This window comes from Balaenoptera musculus, chromosome 4 (genome assembly GCF_009873245.2).
Source record: "Balaenoptera musculus isolate JJ_BM4_2016_0621 chromosome 4, mBalMus1.pri.v3, whole genome shotgun sequence".
Lineage (NCBI taxonomy): Eukaryota > Metazoa > Chordata > Mammalia > Artiodactyla > Balaenopteridae > Balaenoptera > Balaenoptera musculus.
In genome coordinates, this window is record NC_045788.1 from 57,668,264 (window position 1) to 57,688,302 (window position 20,039).

The 20,039-nt window shown below is 39.3% G+C and overlaps 1 protein-coding gene across 7 annotated transcripts in view; it reads right to left on the reverse strand.

Annotated features, from left to right (window-relative positions):
- Positions 1-2,367: 2,367 nt before the first annotated feature.
- PEX5L (peroxisomal biogenesis factor 5 like) overlaps positions 2,368-20,039 on the reverse strand; it is a 247,406-nt gene continuing 229,734 nt past the window's right edge. For all 7 annotated transcript variants that reach the window (XM_036851576.1, XM_036851572.1, XM_036851573.1 and 4 more), the window contains 6 exons: positions 18,347-18,490; positions 14,995-15,065; positions 13,483-13,680; positions 12,647-12,812; positions 12,105-12,262; positions 2,368-5,215 (listed from right to left, as the gene is read on the reverse strand). In XM_036851576.1, coding sequence (XP_036707471.1) covers positions 5,011-5,215; positions 12,105-12,262; positions 12,647-12,812; positions 13,483-13,680; positions 14,995-15,065; positions 18,347-18,490 — 942 coding nt within the window. In that variant the 3' untranslated portion in view covers positions 2,368-5,010. The remainder of the gene's footprint in view (positions 5,216-12,104; positions 12,263-12,646; positions 12,813-13,482; positions 13,681-14,994; positions 15,066-18,346; positions 18,491-20,039) is intronic.

Below are 20,039 nucleotides of genomic sequence, written 5' to 3' on the forward strand. Positions count from 1 at the left end.
GAGAAAAGAATCTGAAAAAGAATGAATATATGTATAACTGAATCACTGTGCTGTACACCTGAAACTAACACAACATTGTAAAATCAACTATACTCCAATAAAATTAATAAAATAAAAATAAAATTCAAAAAAGTATTATTGAAGGAAAGGTATCCCATGCTCTTGGATTAGAAGAACTAATATTGTTAAAACTGCCATACTACCCAAAGCAATCTACAAATTTAATGTGATCCCTATGTAATTACCCATATTTTTCACAGAACTAGAACAAATAATCCTAAAATGTACATGGAACTGTAAAAGACCCAGAGTTGCCAAAGCAATACTGAGGAAAAAGAACAAAGCAGGAGGCATAACCCTCCCAGACTTCAGACAATATTACAAAGCTACAGTAATCAAAACATCATGGTATTGGCACAAAAACAGACATAGGGATCAATGGAACAGAATAGAGAGCCCAGAAATAAACCCACACACCTACAGTCAATTAATCTTTGACAAAGGAGGCAAGAGTATAAAATGGAAAAAAGACAGTCTCTTCAACCAGTGGTGCTGGGAAAATTGGACAGACACATGTAAATCCATGAAGTTAGAACACACCTTCTCACCATGCACAAAAATAAACTCAAAATGGCTTATAGACTTATATGTAAGACATGACACCATAAAACTCCTAGAAGAGAACATAGGCAATACATTCTCTAACATAAATCGTACCAACGTTTTCTTAGGTCCGTCTCCCAAAGCAATAGAAATAAAAGCAAAAATAAACAAATAGGACCTAATCAAACTTATAAGTTTTTGTACAGCAAAGGAAACCATAAGCAAAGCGAAAAGACAACCTACAGACTAGGAGAAAATATTTGCAAGTGATGTGACCAACAAGGACTTAATTTCCAAAATGTACAAACAGATCATACAACTCAACGACAAAAGAAACAACCCAATCGAACAATGGGCAGAAGACCTAAATAGACATTTCTCCAAAGAAGACATCCAGATGACCAACAGGCACATGAAAAGATGCTCAACATCACTAATTATTAGAGAAATGCAAATCAAAACTATAATGAGGTACCACTTCACACCAGTCAGAATGGCCATCACTGAAAAATCTACAAATAACAAATGCTGGAGAGGGTGTGGAGAAAAGGGAACCCTCTTGCACCGCTGGTGGGAATGTAAGTTGGTGCAGCCACTGTGGAGAACAGTATGGAGGTTCCTCAAAAAACTAAAAACAGAGTTACCATATGATCCAGCAATCCCACTCCTGGGCATATATCCAGAGAAGACTATAATCCAAAAAGATACATGCACCGCTATGTTCACAGCAGCACTATTCACAATAGCCAAGACATGGAAACAACCTAAATGTCCATATAAAGAAGATGTGTTACATGTATACAGTGGAATACTACTCAGCCATAAAAAAGAACGAAATAATGCCATTTGCAGCAACATGGATGGACACAGATTATCATACAAAGTGAAGTAAATCAGAGAAAGACAAATACCATATGATATCAGTTATATGTCGAATCTAAAATATGACACAAGGGGAGGAAGGGATAGTTAGGGAGTTTGGGATTGACATGTACACACTGCTGTATTTAAAATGGATAACCAGGGCTTCCCTGGTGGCGCAGTGGTTGAGAGTCTGCCTGCCAATGCAGGGGACACGGGTTCGAGCTCTGGTCTGGGAGGATCCCACATGCCGCGTTGCGACTAGGCCCGTGAGCCACAACTACTGAGCCTGCGTGCCTGGAGCCTGTGCTCCGCAACAAGAGAGGCCGCAACAGTGAGAGGCCCACGCACTGCAATAAAGAGTGGCCCCCACTTGCCACAACTAGAGAGGGCCTTCACACAGAAACGAAGACCCAACACAGCCATAAATAAATAAATAAATAAATAAAATTAAAATGGATAACCAGCAAGGGCCTACTGTATAGCACAGGGAACTCTGTTCAATATTATGTAACAACCTAAATGGGAAAAGAATTTGAAAAAAAATAGATACATGTGCTTGTATAACTGAATCACTTTGCTGTACACCTGAAACTATCATAATATTGTTAATCAACTATACTCCAATATAAAATAAAAAGTAAAAAAAAATGGGAAAAAAGATACAAATCAAAAGAGAAACGGACTCACAGACATAGAGATAAGACTTGTGGTTGCAAAGCGAGGTGGTTGGAGAGGGATGAATTAGGAGTTTGGGGTTAGCAGATGAAAACTATTATATGTAGAATGGATAAACAGCAAGGTCCTACTGTATAGCACAGGGAACTATATTCAATACCCTGTGATAAACGATAATGGCAAAGGGTATAAAGAATGTATACATATGTATAACAGTCACTTTGCTGTACAGGAGAAACCAACAGATCATTGTAAATCAACTATACGTCAATTAAAAAAAAAAAGTATTGAAAAACTCCTTGGGCAACAATTCTGCACTTCTTGACAGGTTAACAGCCTATGAAAGTCTTGGTTCTGACTTACACAGGTATCTTGCAGAAAATCTTACTGAATGCTCTGCACATTACCAAATTATGATGGGAATGGAAGGTTGTCTCCTCTAATGCAACTCTTTGGAGCCTGAAGTTACTTTGTATTCCAAAAGCAAAACAAAACTTGGGCAGCAAAATTTGCCACCACTTAGCAACAATCAAATCAAAACATCCCACATTTACCCTACTGTCAGCCTTTACATTGTTACTGATCTCCTGTAGGTAGTGCCAGCAAGGCTAAGAAAACAGCCTATCATTATTGCAAAATTCAGTGACTGTTGAAAGTATAGAATGACATCATAAATAGAACACCTGTAAAGTCTGCTCCTAATGGACTATGAGGGATGCCCGTCAGCTGGCCAGCCAGTGAATGCACAGGGATTGGGAGGAGGAACATGCAGAGAACAGATGCTATTCTATCAGGGATATTCAAGCAGGCAGCTGTCATGGGTTGGAGACTGGGCCCCAAGAGTCCTTCCCCAGACTGAGTTTCTAAGATGTTAAAATTCTAAAGGATACCATTTATTCTTTAGAAAATATTGTTGAGCTTTATCTTGCTTCTCAGACTTCAGTGAGAAGGCTTGCCTGGGTCGTGACTCCTGCCCAACAGTGAATGCCTTAATGCCCTGCCTCCTGCTGGCCAGCTGGAGGCATCACCTAGCCCAGGTGGGCTTTGACATGTAGATAAATGCCTGGCACCACCATAGTGCCCTCAACTCTTTGTCTTTATAAACTAGAATAGGTTATGATGTATGGAAGCCTCAAGTACTTGTGGTTTCATGTGTCCTTGGGACCCCTTCCTACCCCCCAAGACTTCCAACATAACGGAAGAGAGGATTTCTGCCTGTACCTGGAGTTTGATGTCTCAGCATGTATGTACATTTCCTCTCCCCTCTCCCAGCAGAAGCTAACTCCCCAGTCAACTATACTCTTGACCCAAATGCTGTTTTGCAGGGTAACTATAATCACGAATGTAACCAGCTATTACTAACCAAAGAATATGAAGAAAAAGTTGGGATCAGATTGCTTTGGGGAAGATTCTGGAAGAAGGAAGGAGACACAATAAAGAAGAATGGGACAACTTCCCAGGATAAATTACTAGAATTGGAGCATCAGTGAAATTATATTTTGGTTACCATTTTGCAAACAATTTTTCTAATTGTTTAAAAAAGAATGGTGTCTTTCCAACTAATCACCAAACTCCCAACAGGCACAAAACGCTCTGAAGAACTGAGTGGAAGGTAACCAATTAACCACCACCGCCAGCAGAGAATTCCCGATGCTTGACAAATGTGCAAAGTGAAAGCCAGGCATGCATCTTTCATATTAAACCATTGACATTCAGTGTGGTTCAGCTAGAAAATACTGATCTTCTATCACTTAGAATGCAAAAGGGTGAGCAGTGCAGATTATTATGGAACTAAGAAAACACAATTTTAAGGAAAAGATGTATGTATCACTCTTAAATACTATTTAAAATGTTAACAATTTAAAAGGAATATTAACTGTGCAGAGCAGTTAGAAAGCAAGGAAAATACGACATTTAAGCAAGTTAACGTTAACTCAGTAGAAATCACAATATCATCAAACTTTCTTCCCGCACAGAATCTGTGAAGAGATACTACCTTATCTCTTGCTTAAGTTCATACAGTCCCAGAAAAGCATGTGAATAAGATCTGTGTTTGACATATTACACCCTATGTCATATCTGCTTTAAGAAAAACGTTCCTTCAAAACGCTACACTATGAAAAACTATTTTCAGGAACTGTTATTTGGTCTATTGATCAAACAAGGCTGAGTTCTCTAATCTTTTACCTCCAAGTTAAAAATTGGAGCAACAAAACAAAACTCCAGCAAGGCATAAATAAGATATTAAAGTGCATATATACAATCCCAGAAAAGTTTTGATTGGGAAGAGCAAAAATTTCTAGTGCAAAACTGCTTTTGCCAGCAAAGCTCCCTCTCTGGAATCAAAGGGCAACAATAAAAGTTAAAATTGGAACAGGTTTAAGCAATGCCTCTCTTCAGTCAAGAGTTAATATATGTGCATGCACCTTGGCCCAAACTATGTTCAATCTGGTAAAAGGGGGAATTTCAGGGGACAGTTCAGAAACACAATTCCCTGATCCAAGGCAGTGCTTTCTCCAGGTGTCCCATGAGCAAGTTCCTTAGATGTGTCATCAGTTGCAAGTGGGGACAAAACCCCAAAGAACAAACTTGCAATATGCTTGCAGCTTGTGAAGAGTATTCACACAGTTACTTAATCTTGGTTTGTGTCTATCAATTCTTCTTTTGAGCCTGACCTTGACTATATAATGTTTTGTGCTTTTGGATCTGAACAGAGACTGGGTATTGTCTGTAGGAATTCCCTTGGGTTATATCACCATAGCCTTTTGAACATCCGTTTTATCCTTTTTGGAGTTCATAATGAAATAGTTTTGCATTTCTCAGTACAATTACACAGATCAGGGATTCTTTTTATTCTTTTCTTTTCCTTCAAGGATCCAAGTTGAAAGCTCTTAGGAGGACATCCAGGTCACCGAGATTAGCTGCCTGGAAGAGTTCCGGTTGGTCCATCAGAGAAAGGGCAATTCTGAGGGCAGCCCAGATATTCCCAGAGATTGCAGGATGAGGAACTTGCTGTTGATTCCTGCTCTTTCTTTGCAAACTGAGGGCAGTGAGAAAATTGCTGACCGCTTCTCTAAGAGGGTAGAAAAACAGGCACTTAAAAATGCAACAGATTTCAGAGTTAGCAAACTTAGAAATAAAACAAAAATGAATTAAGTTATCTTAGTCTAAAATCCTAAATCACCTCTCTGGTGTTTTGGATCATCAGGTGAACAACTTTCTGATTCTCTCATTATTCCTCTGTGAAAAGTCATTGTTAAATATAGTGAAGTCAGAAAGAAAAAAGGAGAGCAAACTTTATTTTAGGTATGTCATGTGGGACAGGAAGAATAGCAAAACCATTGCTAACTCATTAATGCATTTGATTTTCTCCTACTCCAGGAATGATTTGAAGACTTAATACATCTGCAGATGTGATTTATATAACCAGAGGAGGCATCTGGCCTTACTCAGAAACGAAGTAGCTTAACTTTTCTCATTAGTTTAAGTTTTCTCAAAGTAGGAGGCAGCCGGGCTGAGTTGAGTTTGTTATCAAAGCAGCTGGACTTGAATCCCAGTTTTTTAGCCTTAGCCATATTTCTTCTCCAAGCCTCAGTTTCCCCAGCTGTATTACAGGGAGAATAAAAGTCATTTTAAAGCCTTGCTGTGAGGTGCAGCTGAATCATTTATGTGAAAGCGCCTATCATTAAGTTAGGTCAGTAGTTCTTCACGTGGTCTGGGGAACTCTGGGGATGTGAGGTCAAAATTATTTTTATAATAATACTGAGATGTCATTTTACCATTTCACTCTCATTTTCTCATGAATATACAATGGAATTTTCCAGTGACTATATGATGTGTGGTATCCCAATAGATTGAATGCAGAAGCAGAGGTGAGAATGTGTCTTCTATAAGCAAGATAGTAAAGAAATTTGTAAAAATGATAAAAGAATGTCACTCTTTTCACTAAACTTTTTTGGAGAATAATTTTTTTTGTAAAATATATAATTTATGTTAACATGTAATTAGTTTATTATTATTTTTAAATGAATCTCAAACTTTTCTGTTTCTAATATGGTAAATATTGATAGGTATAACCCACATAAACAAAAGCCCCTTGAGGTTCTCAATAATTGTTAAAAGTGGAAAGGGGTCCCAAGAATACAAAGTTTGTGACCCACTGAGTCAGATGCTGTCCAAAGGCCTAGCTCCCGTGGTCCATTACCGTGCTCTGTTGCTTGCGTGCCCCGTGTACCTGCAGGGACTGCCCTCTTCAGCTTTCCTGTCACCTAGGAACGTGTAATATGTATCTGACAAACTTGTCTTTGCTAAGAATGACGCCTCTTGCACTTGTATCTTCTTTACTCTTCTTAAAAGCTTTTCACATACTTGATCTCATTTAATCCTATGAGGTAGTCACTGTTAAGCGTCTGGTAAGAAACCATAAAGAAAGCGAGGCTGGATTTCTGATTCCAATGCACGTGATCCAGGCATTTGCTCATCTATATTGTTAGGTCTGCCCGGAAGTAAAGGGCAATTGGGGAATGGCTGCGCTGTAGGTAGCAACCTGGGTAATGGAAGGGAGTGGGTGTTCTCATCACCCCTCTTCTGGGTTTCTTGTAACCAAGGAAGAGAAGAGGATTTATAGCAGATGCACACGGAGAGTTTACTCTGAAGGCCCTTTCTGGCTTCCTCGGCACAGGAAGGCAGCTCGAATGACAGTGACTCCAATTCCTCTCATCATCCTAGGCCTGTAAGAACTCTGGGGAAGGAAGATGCTGGAATGCCCTCCTGCAGGCCCTCCCGCACAGGCTGCTCCTGCCCCGATGTGTGGCACTGGTCTCCGAGGGCCGTGGAGAGTAACAGAATAGTCGAACCTGTTAGCCTCGTCAAGCAACTCCAGGTTTTCTCACGAAGATAGCCTAAACCTTTTCCCCAACTTGAGAACTCAGAGGCCTTTGAGGGGACTCAGAAGACTGTATGCGTACAAGTGGGAATAGTTTTCAAATGTTACACACATATATATGTCTGAATAAGTTTAAATTGTTTTAAATGTTATGTCATGATTAATAAAAAGCACATTCATTTAAAAGTATTCTTCATTTTATAGTAGCTTTCCCTCATTATACTAATACTAAAAACATTACATATCAAATGGGATGAGATTTATGTTTTTAATTAAAAAGGGGTCCTCACTTTTGAAAAGGTTAAGATTTTTTTGTCTAAGTTCTACTTTGAAGTTCCTACTGACAAAAGGGTAGCATTTTAAGCTCCACCCAGGTTTCACGCCAATTTCCTCTCCTTATTTCAATTGTATACAGTAGGAGGAGAGGCCTCGCCTTTGACTCTGTATAGAACGTGGGAGATGACAAATAGCGCATGTTATAGCTACATACACAGACACCTGCGGTTCTTGAGGGAGAAGCCCCAAGACTGGTGGATACCAACTCCTGGCTTTCTTCTGGGCCACATCTCTGTTGAGGGTTGTTATTTCCTAAGCACCCACTTATACCGCAAGTGAAACTTATTTTCAGAATGCATTTAAGGCTTATGTCTCTCTTGATGGCCTTTTTTCTCAGGAAAAAAATGCAAGATGTTTATTACTTCACAAGGTTTCCCATATCCTACATGACAATAAAAGACCCACATATTTTAGACAAAACACTTTGCTGTTCCAAAGTTATCTATTTGATTCAAGTGGACAGACTCAGCAAACAAGAATACAGGATGCACAGTTAAATTTGAATTTCAGATAAACAATGAATAATTTTCAGTATAAGTATATCCCGTGCAATATTTGGGAAATACTTATCTTAAAAACATATTTGGTATTTATCTGAAATTCAAATTTAGCTGGGCATTCTACATTTTATCTGGCAACCCTAAAATTGACTTGCTCTTATACAGGAGACTTTCTGCTTGAGATAAAAAATTCACACCTCAACAAAGTTTGTCCATTTCTACCTATTATGGATTTTCATGGCTTCCTGCAAATAGTTGCCCTACTGAGTCTTACATCTGTGAATGTCAAGAAAATATTTTATTGGCCCCTCAAGTATTTTTTTCTACACTAAGGAGTTACAATTAAAACTCATCCTGAAGCTTTAGAAAATTTACATGCTAAAGGAGGCCTTTCTAAAGCTTAGTGTGTAAATCAATGAAGTTAGAACACTCACTCCCTCATACCATACACAAAAATAAACTCAAAATGGCTTAAGGACTTAAATATAAGATATGACACCATAAAACTCCTAGAAGAGAACATAGGCAAAACATTCTCTGACATAAATTGTACCAATGTTTTCTTAGGTCAATCTCCCAAGGCAAAAGAAATAAAAGCAAAAATAAACAAATGGGGCCTAATCAAACTTATAAGCTTTTGTACAGCAAAGGAACCATCAACGAAATGAAAAGACAACCTACGGAATGGGAGGAAATGTTTGCAAATGATGCAACCGACAAGAGATTAATCTTCAAAATATACAAACAGCCCATACAGCTCAATATCAAAAACCCATACAACCTAATCAAAAAATGGGCAGAAAACCTAAACAGACATTTCTCCAAAGAAAACATACAGATGGCCAACAGGCACATGAAAAGATGCTCAACATCGCTAATTATTAGAGAAATGCAAATCAAAACTATAATCACACTGGTCAGAATGGCCATCATCAAAAAGTCTACACATAATAGGGACTTCCCTGGTGGCACAGTGGTTAAGAATCTGCCTGCCAGTGCAGGGGACATGGGTTTGAGCCCTGGTCTGGGAAGATCCCACATGCAGTGGAGCAACTAAGCCTGTGCGCCACAACTACTGAGCCTGTGCTCTAGAGCCCGTGAGCCACAACTACTGAGCCCATGTGCCACAACTACTGAAGCCCATGCGCCTAGAGCCCATGCTTCTCAACAGGAGAAGCCACCGCAATGAGAAGCCCGCGCACCGCAACGAAGTTGCCCCCACTCACTGCAACTAGAGAAAGCCTGCGCGCAGCAACAAAGACCCAATGACCCAACACAGCCAAAAATAAATAAATAAATAAATAAATTTATTAAAAGAAAAAGTCTACAAGTACAAATGCTGGAGAGGGTGTGGAGAAAAGTGAGTCCTTGTACACTGTTGGTGGGAAAGTAAACTGGTGCAGCCACTATGGAAAACAGTATGGAGTTTCCTTAAAAAAACTAAAAATAGAGCTACTGTATGATCCAGCAATCCCACTCCTGGGCATACATCTGGAAAAGATGAAAACTCTAATTTGAAAAGATACATGCACCCCAATGTTCATAGCAGCACTATTTACAATAGCCAAGACATGGAAGCAACTTAAATGTCCACTGACAGACGAATGGATAAAGAGGATGTGGTGTGGTATACACACACACACATGCACACACACAATGGAATACTACTCAGCCATAAAAAAATAAAAAAGAACGAAATAGTGCCATTTGCAGCAACATGGATGGATCTAGAGATTATCATACTAAGTAAAGTAAGTCAGTCAGAGAAAGACAAATATATGATATCACTTATTTATGGAATCTAAAAAAATGATACAAATGAACTTACTTACCAAACAGAAACTGACTCACAAGACACAGAAAACAAACTTATGGCTACCAAAGGGGAAAGGTGGGGGAGAGATAAATTAGGAGTTTGGGATTAACAGATACACACTCTATATATAAAATAGATAAACAACAAGGATTTACTGTACAGCACAGGGAACTATATTCAATATCTTGTAATAAACTATAATGGAAAAGAATCTGAAAAAATATATATCTGAATTACTTTGCTGTACACTAGAAACTAACACAACACTGTAAATCAACTATACTTCGATTTTGTTTTAAAAGGCCTCCTTTAGTGAACGCAATATGTCTATGTGTACATATGTATTTATTTACATCTCTCCTTACTCCAAAAGAAGGGCCTAAGGTGTCATAAAGTACATAAGAACCAACCTAGTCAGTGAATAAAGGTAGTAAAGATAAAATCAGGTTAGGGAAATCAGACAGAGACAGGAATGAAGCTAGTGTATGGAACGGACAGCACGGATTTGACTGCGGCCCTTTGTGGAGCTGAGGTAAAGAGGGCCTCTGCAGTGGCACATTTCACAACATCCACAAAATAAAACAAACAGGCTGCTCAGGAATCACTCAGCTATTCTTGGTTTTGACCTAAGATCCTCATAGAAGACAGAGTGTAATCCAGTGACTAATGTTCTTTCTAAGATCCTTTGAGTATAAATGCAGCAACTAGTTTCTAAAGCTTCAATAATTGCCAGTGGCACAATGCTCTAACACAGTTCAGAGACAGCAATTCTTCAGATGTCAAAAGAATGCAATCCAGTTATGCAGCTCTCTCATGACTTATCTAAATAATAATAATAATGATGATGATTATGGCAATGGTTAACACTCATAATAATAATGCCTACTAGGTATTGAGCATCTGCTCTGTGCTAGGCAATTACATTTAACCTGCACAATAATCCTTCAAGGGGGCTTCCCCGGTGGCTCAGTGGTTAAGAATCCGCCTGCCAATGCAGGGGACACGGGTTTGAGCCCTGGTCTGAGAAGATCCCACATGCCGCGGAGCAACTAAGCCCGTGCGCCACAACTACTGAGCTTGCGCTCTAGAGCCTTCGAGCCACAGCTACTGAAGCCCACGTGCCTAGAGCCCGTGCTCCGCAACAGGAGAAGCCCGCGCACCGCAGCAAAGAGTAGCTCCCACTCGCGGCAACTAGAGAAAGCCCATGCACAGCAACGAAGACCCAGTGCAGCCAAAAATAAATAAATAAATAAATTTATTAAAAAAAAAAAATCCTGCAAGATAGATACTATTACCTCTTTGTTTTTATGCAAGTGAAGAAATTGAGGCTCAAAGTTATATGCCCAGAGTTATAAAACCAGTAAATGGCAGAGCTATGATTTGAACCCAAGTCTGTCTGATCATAAAAGCCTGGCTCTTTCTGAGAATGAGAAAGGGTTTACATTTTTTGTGGAGTTTAAAACTAACATCAATTTCTCTTTTTTTTTTCCAATTATGAAAGTAATACCTGGTTTAGAAAATAGAAAAAAATAGGAAAAGAAAAGAAAAAAATCACCCAAACTTTTGGTCATTTATGGTCCGTGTTGATGGGGAACAGATAGAGGATACAGACCTGAATGATAATGAGGAGTCAAGAGAGGAGGAGAAAGACATTTCAAACTCTAAACCCACCATTTAAAAATCTGTTCCTTTTTCTTTTAATAACTAACTTTACTGGTAAATTAGGTTTAGAACAGCGGTCCCCAACCTTTTTGGCACCAGGGACCAGCTTCGTAGAAGACAGTTTTTCCACGGACGGGGGTGGGGGGGATGGCGGTGACGCGGGCTGTGATGCGGGTGATGGGAGCGGCAGGTGAAGCTTCGCTCTCGCTCACCCACCACGCACCTCCTGCGGTGTGGCCTGACTCCTTACAGGCTGCGGACCCAGACTGGTCTGCGGCCCGGGGGTTGGGGACCCCTGGTTTAGAAAACCTGAATTCTTGGTTGTGCTTTGCCAAAAACTGGCCTTGAGACCCTCTTGAGTCATTCTGCTGGGTTCCCTTGTTCCCACCCCGCCATGGTTCTTTTCTTCCTTACCTGGGAAATGAAGGGTTGAACTGCTCATGTTTCTCAAAGAGTTGCCCTTGCGGGTGTTAAAAACCCAGATGACTTATCCTAAGCCCCAATCAATCAAAATCTCTGGGAGAGGGGCCTGGGAATCTACATTTCACAAGATGCCCCAATGATTGCTGATCTCTAAAGATTAAGCAACACGGGGGCAGGCAGTTCCTGTTTCAACATCCCTCAGGATCTGAAGGTTTGAAACTTACCCTTAATAAGAGGAGATTACAAAAGGAGGTATTTTTTACTGGGAAACAACCTTTCAGATTATTTAACCTCAGCCCTGAGCGTGGCTCTTGGTTGTTAGCCTGCTGCCATACTTCACCTGTAGGCGCCCAGGTTGATGCAGCTTATCCCCAGGTTGTATCTGGACCGGATGAAGCCTGGCTGAATCTCCAGCGCTCGTGTGTAGGCCTCCACGGCTTCCTCGCTGCGGTCTCCGTTTGCCAAGGTCGCCCCGAGGCGGTTCCATAATGAATAGTCCTGATGACAAAATTAGAGCTCTCTAACAACCCGCACAAGCCACAATGACAGAGTATTCCCCTGTTCCCTGCTGAAAGATGATAGCTAAAACTGTATCCAATGCTCATGGACATGGACCATGACAGGTGAATTACTCAAAAATCTTTATGGACAACCCTCTGAAATGACTTTCATTCATCAAAGAGCAGCTACAGTTTGATGCTGTCAGGCAAATCATGTTTCTATTTTAGGTATCTAAGTATTAACAGCCACTGTAGCATATCAGTACTGATCACTTTAAACCATTGGATGCAGGGAAATGAAGTGCAGCAGAAATGCACAAAATGTAGCCTGTGAAAACTTATTTTTAACAGAGAATATTATGGTTTCTTGCTGTGCACTTACCTCTGGCCGAACAGTTAAGGCAGCATTAAATGCATCTATTGCTCTATTAAATTCTCCACTCAGGTGGAACAGTACCCCAAGACCTGTCTGTAGGTCTGGGTCGATCATATCTCCATTTTGGTGGGCAGCTTCTAGATATAATTCCTTCACTCCTTCCAGAACAGAGCTACAAGGGAAACAAGTTAGATTTGTAATCCAAATAGTCTGAACATAAATGATTTACTAGTATGTTTGCTGTTCCAGGAGAACAGACTGGAAAAGTCTTGCTTAAAATATCTTAGCTTAATGAGAGGACTATTAATATTGTAGGTTAAAAAATACCTGCTGATTTTCACGAAATATTTTGTTGTACACAGATAAGACTGTGCTAAGTAAGGTCTTGATGAGGAGAGTTCCATGGACCCTATGATGCCAATGTAGAAAACCCCAGGGCTAAGTTTCCCAAGGCTTGAGTGAGAATTTAACATCATGATTTATTGCTCATAGAAACAAAATTCCCAGAAGAAAGGACTTTCCTTTTTCCCCACACCTAATTCTCAGGCTTTATAAAACTTGGCACATTGGTATTTATTATAACTTATTTTCGGTTAATTATATGTCCAAAGAATTTGGCTTTGAAATATGGTACTCAGATAAACGTCTGGGAGTGTCCACAATGTAGGTCATTTGTCCAAAGTTTGGCTCTGGTCTCAGCATCAATCTTTTTGGTCAGTGCTGCTCTTCCAGCAGAATGCTGTCCTACAAACCATCCTGAAATGGGTGGTGGTGGGGACCGAGGCTCATTAGTTGCCCTGAAGGTGACTGCGTACACGGATGTAATTTAATGAGAAGGATACCTATCAACGGGAGACTTAGACATCCGCCGGGTGAGGCCTGGAGATCCCTTCTTGCTCTTCACAAGGTATTTGTACTTTGGATTTTGCTTAATCCAATTCTTTAAAGCTTCACAGGCATCCTGCTGATGTCCGGTGTTAGTGTAACTCACAGCCAAAGCCATCAAAGCTTTCAAGTTGTTGGGCTGCAATTCTAAGCACCTGAAAGAAGGCAAAATAAAAGCCAGTCTCAGATTTTTTTTGGAGCCAGAGTCTGAGCAGTTCTTTAGAAAATTTGAGGTCTTTATTAATTAGATGGTGCAAAAACATTGCTAAGTTTATGTTGTCTCTGGAAATACCATATTTATCTACATGAAAATTGGGACCTCTGCACATTTTTAAGAAAGTTAAAACTCAGCCTGATTAGTGCTAGATTTGGTAATTTTAATGAAATGGTTTAAAAATGATAGAAAATGAGGCTAATCCTGCATATAATTTATTAGTAATTAGTTTATCTAATGAGAAGTAGGGAATATCACTATTTTAATGCTGATCTACTATCAACATATTAAATGTATCTTGTCCACAAAGCAAACTGACTTGAACTAAATTTGGATGTTAAGAAATGAAAGACTGTACAGTGTTTCATAAAGGAGAGGGAAATTCCCCATGTTTCAACTACTAATATGGGTTTAGGAGGCACAGGCTACAGCTGCTCCCCCTCATGCTATCCCACTGGCCGCTGGCAAGGGCTTTTCAAACTTTGATGTGCATGAGAATCATCTGGGGATCTGGCAAAATGCAGATTCTGATCTAATAGGCCTGGGGGTGGGGGCAGCCTGAAGTTGTACACGTCCGACAAGCTCCCAGGTGATGACAATGTTGGTGATCTGTGGATAAGACTTTGCTTAGCAAGCCCTAGACAGAACCTATATCAGTTCTTTAGGAAGAGATTACATATATATGGATGTATAATAAATATACATTTATTTATTTATAAGAAAGAGTAGGGAAAGTGAAAGTCTATTTGGTAGGGGCTATTTTCCCAGGGTTTAAATAGGGGCTCTAATCAAGTAAGATGTGATGCTACACCCACCCAAAGTAGTCTAGAACTTTAGTCAGGGGCTCAGGATGCTGAAACTATCTCAGGAGATTCTCCGTAGACACATGGAACTAAAATTACATTGAGATTATTTTGAGTATGTTTTTCCTGAAGAAAACTTTCAGATGCCACAAAAGGCTAGAAAGCTAAAAACAACTATTGATTCAATGAGTCTACTTTATGATTGCTTTTGACATAGACTCTTTTGTGCCAATGAAGGCCAATTTGTAGTTGGTAAAACACTGCGATTTAAGAACACGATTTCTTCATAAAGTGTTTTCCAGAGCTAAATGGAAGTAATATGTGGCATCTTGGCACTTATCCTGGTCACATTTTTACAGTGTACTTAACGGTCAAAGGACAAATCTGAAACCACAGGAAGTCCATTAACAAGTGTCCACCAGGCCCATGATTTTGCACTTAGCTTCATCTACCTCTGGAGGGCGACAATAGCTGCTTGTTCATTTTCATTCTCCGCCTGGGTTATCCCGAGGAACTGCCATGCCTACAAAAAACAACTGATGTCAACATTACAAGAGGAAGCAGAATCACTCATTGCTTTAGTTGGTTCGTTTACATGTGACAGATCCCTCTGTGCAGAGCAGCCTGTCTCGGGTGTAAGAGTCTTGTAAAAGGGAAAAACATCACACGCATTTCTTCATTCAAACTCCCTTGTGACATATGGGTCAAGATTCTCTGTCATTATTTACAAACTCTAAGTATTTATTCTCTCCTGTGGCTCATGGAAACCTCTGAGTTTCTGAGATTTCATGATATTAGGTATCTTAAAAGCAAAAGATAAATATATAAAACGATGCATCTATCAGGAAAAGAGGTAGAAAAATAACTCAGAAATGTAGCTAAATAGTCTAAAGTTTACAATAAGGAACCTCAAGATGTACAAAATAGAATTAGTTTGTATAAATGAAAGTCAAGCAGTTATTAAAAGAGGTAACAGGAAATTTAGGAACTAGGGGAAACAAAACGAAACCCGCTACAATGTGTTCATCACTTAATATAATCATTGTTAAAAAGCATAAAACACATATAAAATGCAATATAATGTATATATAATTTTATAGCCTACATTTACACTTTATATTACATTATCAGCACTTTCATGTTTTTATAAAATCTCCCTTATATTTTTTAATTTAAATTTTGTTAAACAGATATCCCATTATTCCCTCAACCAACTCCCTTGTTGCTCTACGTTGTTTCTAATCCTTTGCAATGGCCAATAATGTAAAGAATATCTTCAAACAGATAACGTTTTCCGCATCTGGAATGAAAATTTTTAATATAAAATATTTCTACTTATATACTTATAAGAACAGTAATTCTCACACCACTACAAGCGCAATACACATCAACAAAACCTCTCATTACACACATTGTCCTCAGATTTACTGGGGGTGTATCAGAGTCTTAGGGATTTTAAAAGGTTTGCATAACTCTCTTCTTTGAGAAGCAATGCTATGAACATTTTAAAACAGAACTCCATGAAAACATATGGAGTCATCTTAAAGTGCTGTAAAAATTGTATCAGCTTTTTCCCTCATGGGTTATGATTACACATACCATACAAACTCATAAAAAATACTGAGTATTTCTCCCCCCAGAATATCAGTGATTCTTTTAAATCTTTCAAATATATACAGAGCAGCTTCTAATTTGATTTCACCTTTCATACATCTTAGAATGCTTCTTAAGAAAAGATTGATGAAACAGTCTTTCTCTGGGGGCATCTTCCTAGCCTTTGGGTGTGGTGTCATTTTCACCATTCACAGATCGTCCATTATCTTAGCATTGGGCTCTCCATCGATTGAGAAGCCCTGGGTCCTGGTCTAGGATCCATCAGTTACCAAGTGTCCTCATTTTCTCAGTTACGAACCTGGGATAATAATGTATACCTTTTTATTAAACTTCCCAGGATTGTTGCATCAAATGATATAATATATATGAAAACACATAGCATTTAGAAATGTAAGATGACACTATTTTGTTGGGAGGGTTGTAGTTTCCTCTTAACGCAATGACTTTCTCTTCTATATTGATATTTAGATCTTTTAAAAATTCCAATATTTTGGTTCAGAATTCCAACTCTCAATTCAATCTCATTTCACTGTCAACATTTTGACTAACAAGATACTAGGCGCTTTAAGTAGGATCAATAATTAGTTTACTTGTTCTTTCTATACAAACTAAGTACAACCAATAATATTGATAAAGGCTAAATATTGATGTGCCAGGCACTAAACTGGGCATTTTATTTGTATGAACTTATCCTCACGACACCCAATGAGATAGTTATAATTGTGATTTCCATTTTACATGTGAGGAAACTGAACCTTAGAGGGTTTAAATGGCTTGTCCCAGATCACGTGGCTCGTGGCTAACAAGTGGTAGAGCAGGGATTTGAACCCACATGGTTAGGATAGCAGAGCCCGGAGGCTTAACCACTATTCTGTACTGACTTCTCAGCACTGCATATATAATACATTTCTGCAAATTCCTCTGGGAATATCCCCCTAGAAGATGTTTCCCGAAAATTACAAACTGAAAAAGAAGCTTTGATACCTGCCAGTGTCTTATTACAGGCCTTTGCAGTTTGGGAAAATTAGTGGACCAAGATAAAATTGCAGAAGCCTCTTTGGTGTCTCCCAGTCTCCATCTCCACTCACCCTTCATGTCTCAGAGAAAGGGGCTTTTCTAACATGCGAATCTGATCGTGTCCCTCTCCCACAGTGGTTCCCCATGGCTTTCAGGATGAAGTTCAACTCTTGGCTACCTCTTATTCCCCCCTCTCCTGCCACTGTCTCCTCCCCTCTCACCATGGATTCAATGTTTCCTGTCCCTTTGCCCACCCACAAACCATTCCCTCTTAACAACAGCTGGACTCCCCTGCAGTTTTTAATCCTCTCTCCCTCAAAATTCAGCTTTGGATTCACTTGGAGGGGAAGGCTGGGTCAGAACCCTTGCTCTCGGCTCTCCTGTGCGTACTCTGAACACTGCATTTATTACACTACATTGATTTATTTACTTGTCTTCCAGATAGAGCACAAATCTGTCCTTTCAACTGGTCCATTTTTTCTACCTCTTCAATATTTTAGGACTTCCCTGGTGGTGCAGTGGTTAAGAATCTGCCTGCCAATGCAGGGGACACGGGTTCGAGCCCTGGTCCGGGAAGACCCCACATGCCGCAGAGCAACTAAGCCCGTGAGCCACAACTACTGAGCCTGAGCTCTAGAGCCCGCGAGCCACAACTGCTGAAGCCCAGGTGCCTAGAGCCCGTGCTCTGCAATAAGAGAAGCCACCGCAATGAGAAGCCCGTGCACCGCAACGAAGACCCAATGCAGCCAAAAATAAAAATAAATAAATAAATTTATAAAAAAAAAAAATTTAAGCCAATTCCTGGCACAATTCTTGGGACATAATATGTGCTCAATAAATGCTGAGTGAGTAAATCAAGAGTGAGATATGGTGTGGCTCTAGACCCAGACAAAACTATACTCTGCCCCGTGAAAACTACTGCTGAGCCTCTAGGTTGGCAGTTTTGGTTTTTCGTTTCTTGTCTCCACCTTTTATTTTTGGGCACTGTAGACACTGCAGATTTGGTTAGAAAACAGGTACCTATTTGTAACTTTCAAACACATATCAGGCTTAGCCACGTTAACTCCTTTGGGAAACTTTACTTGATGAAACTTTACTCTGCCACCTAGCAGAACTCTCTGTCACCCTCTGTCCGCCCCTTTCCAAGCCTGGCAGGAGGAAGGGAAATGACACCTCTGCATCTCCAGGGTCCTGAAGAATTGCTGCCTCCATGAACAGGATGGTAACTGGCAGGTCCCCTTCCTTCAGCCTTTTTAAGCCTTCTTCAAATGCTCCAGGCCAGTCCTTGAAGGGGTTTTCAGTGTGAAAGTAATATCCCTACAACACAGAGGGGCCAACACAGATCCATTGATTTCACTCTTCATTGTTATAGTCAGTCAGTTCTTTTTGAATTTGAATTCAATTAATTTTATTTAAATTATCTGATTAATTTCAATGAAGTATAAATTGCTGTTGTTCCACTTATTTTGACTGTGGTACATTTTCATTGTGTAAATGTTAGATAACCTTATTTTGTTATCGAATAATATGAAAAGAAACAAAAAGTTACCTATAATGTCATGACTTAAATATGATCACTGCTAATATTTTGGAGTTTGTTTTCCTTCTGGTATTTCTTTTATTCTTTTTGTTTTACCCATTTCCCCACCAGATTTTTAAAATACTGACTTTTGGGACATATTTTTGCTAAGTGCTGCCACTCACTTCCTTGAAATGTTAATACCACATACTGTACATCTGTTTATATACAGTGGCCCTTCGGAGGGCTACAAACCATTGTAATATCTAAGATTTTTTTCACCTTCTACTCCTCAAACCAGTTTTTGTCCCATTGGGGGGCAGTATCTCTCCACTGAGAACGTATGCTTTAAAGTTACCATCTTTTATTTAAAAAATTTAAACAATACAGAATGTACAAATAATCTTCTAGTATTTTTCTGAGTATATAAGTTAACTAAGTTCATACTATATATGCAGGTTTGTAGCTTAAGCCCCACTTAATTTTAGTTATTAAAGTTATTTATCTTATGCTAAAAATTAATCAATCCTCTTTTGATGGACATTCAGGTTACCGCCAATTTGTTGTTGTTGTTATCACAAATAAAGCTACAGTGAAAGCCACATGCTCAAATCTTTATCTGCATGTGATTATTACCTTAGGATAGACTTCTAGAAGGATTTATTATGCTAAAGGCTATGAACTATTTTGAGACCCTTGATATATGTAGCTGAATTGTTTTTGAGAAAGTATGTCCTGACTTAGACTCTCATCAGAAGTATCAGAGACATTATTTGTTGCAACCTTAGTAGCAGAGATTGTCATAAAATCCTTCCAATTTGATAGATACAAGTAAGCTAGTCTGTTGATGATGCTACTAAGGTTTTTAAATACATCACATGGAGACCTTCATTCTCCACAGGTGCTTAGAAAGACAAAACTCTTTGTCAAAATCCATAGGGTATGACCAGCTTATGTAGTGGTGTTAGGGATATGGGGCCCTGGGAGTGGGGAGCTCTGGTCCATGGATTACAGCCCAGAGACTGATGTTCTGCATCAATGTTCACTCTTCTCACTCTCGATTTCTTTGTGGAAAATTAACTTAATTAGTTTTAATGAGATGGTTGATCTGATTTTATGAGATTCTTGCCTCAGCTACTGTGGGACAGAGAATACTGTAAGTAGAGACATTTCAACGACTACATAGATTGTCCCTAATCCCATAAGATCAGAGACTATTCATCATAGTCCCCAGTATCCAGAGCAAACAGTAAAATTTTTTGGGTTGAACTAAATATCATGGAAGTTATCCAGAACTGAGTATGATTGAGAATTCCTCTACCACAAAAAAACATAACATAAACATTT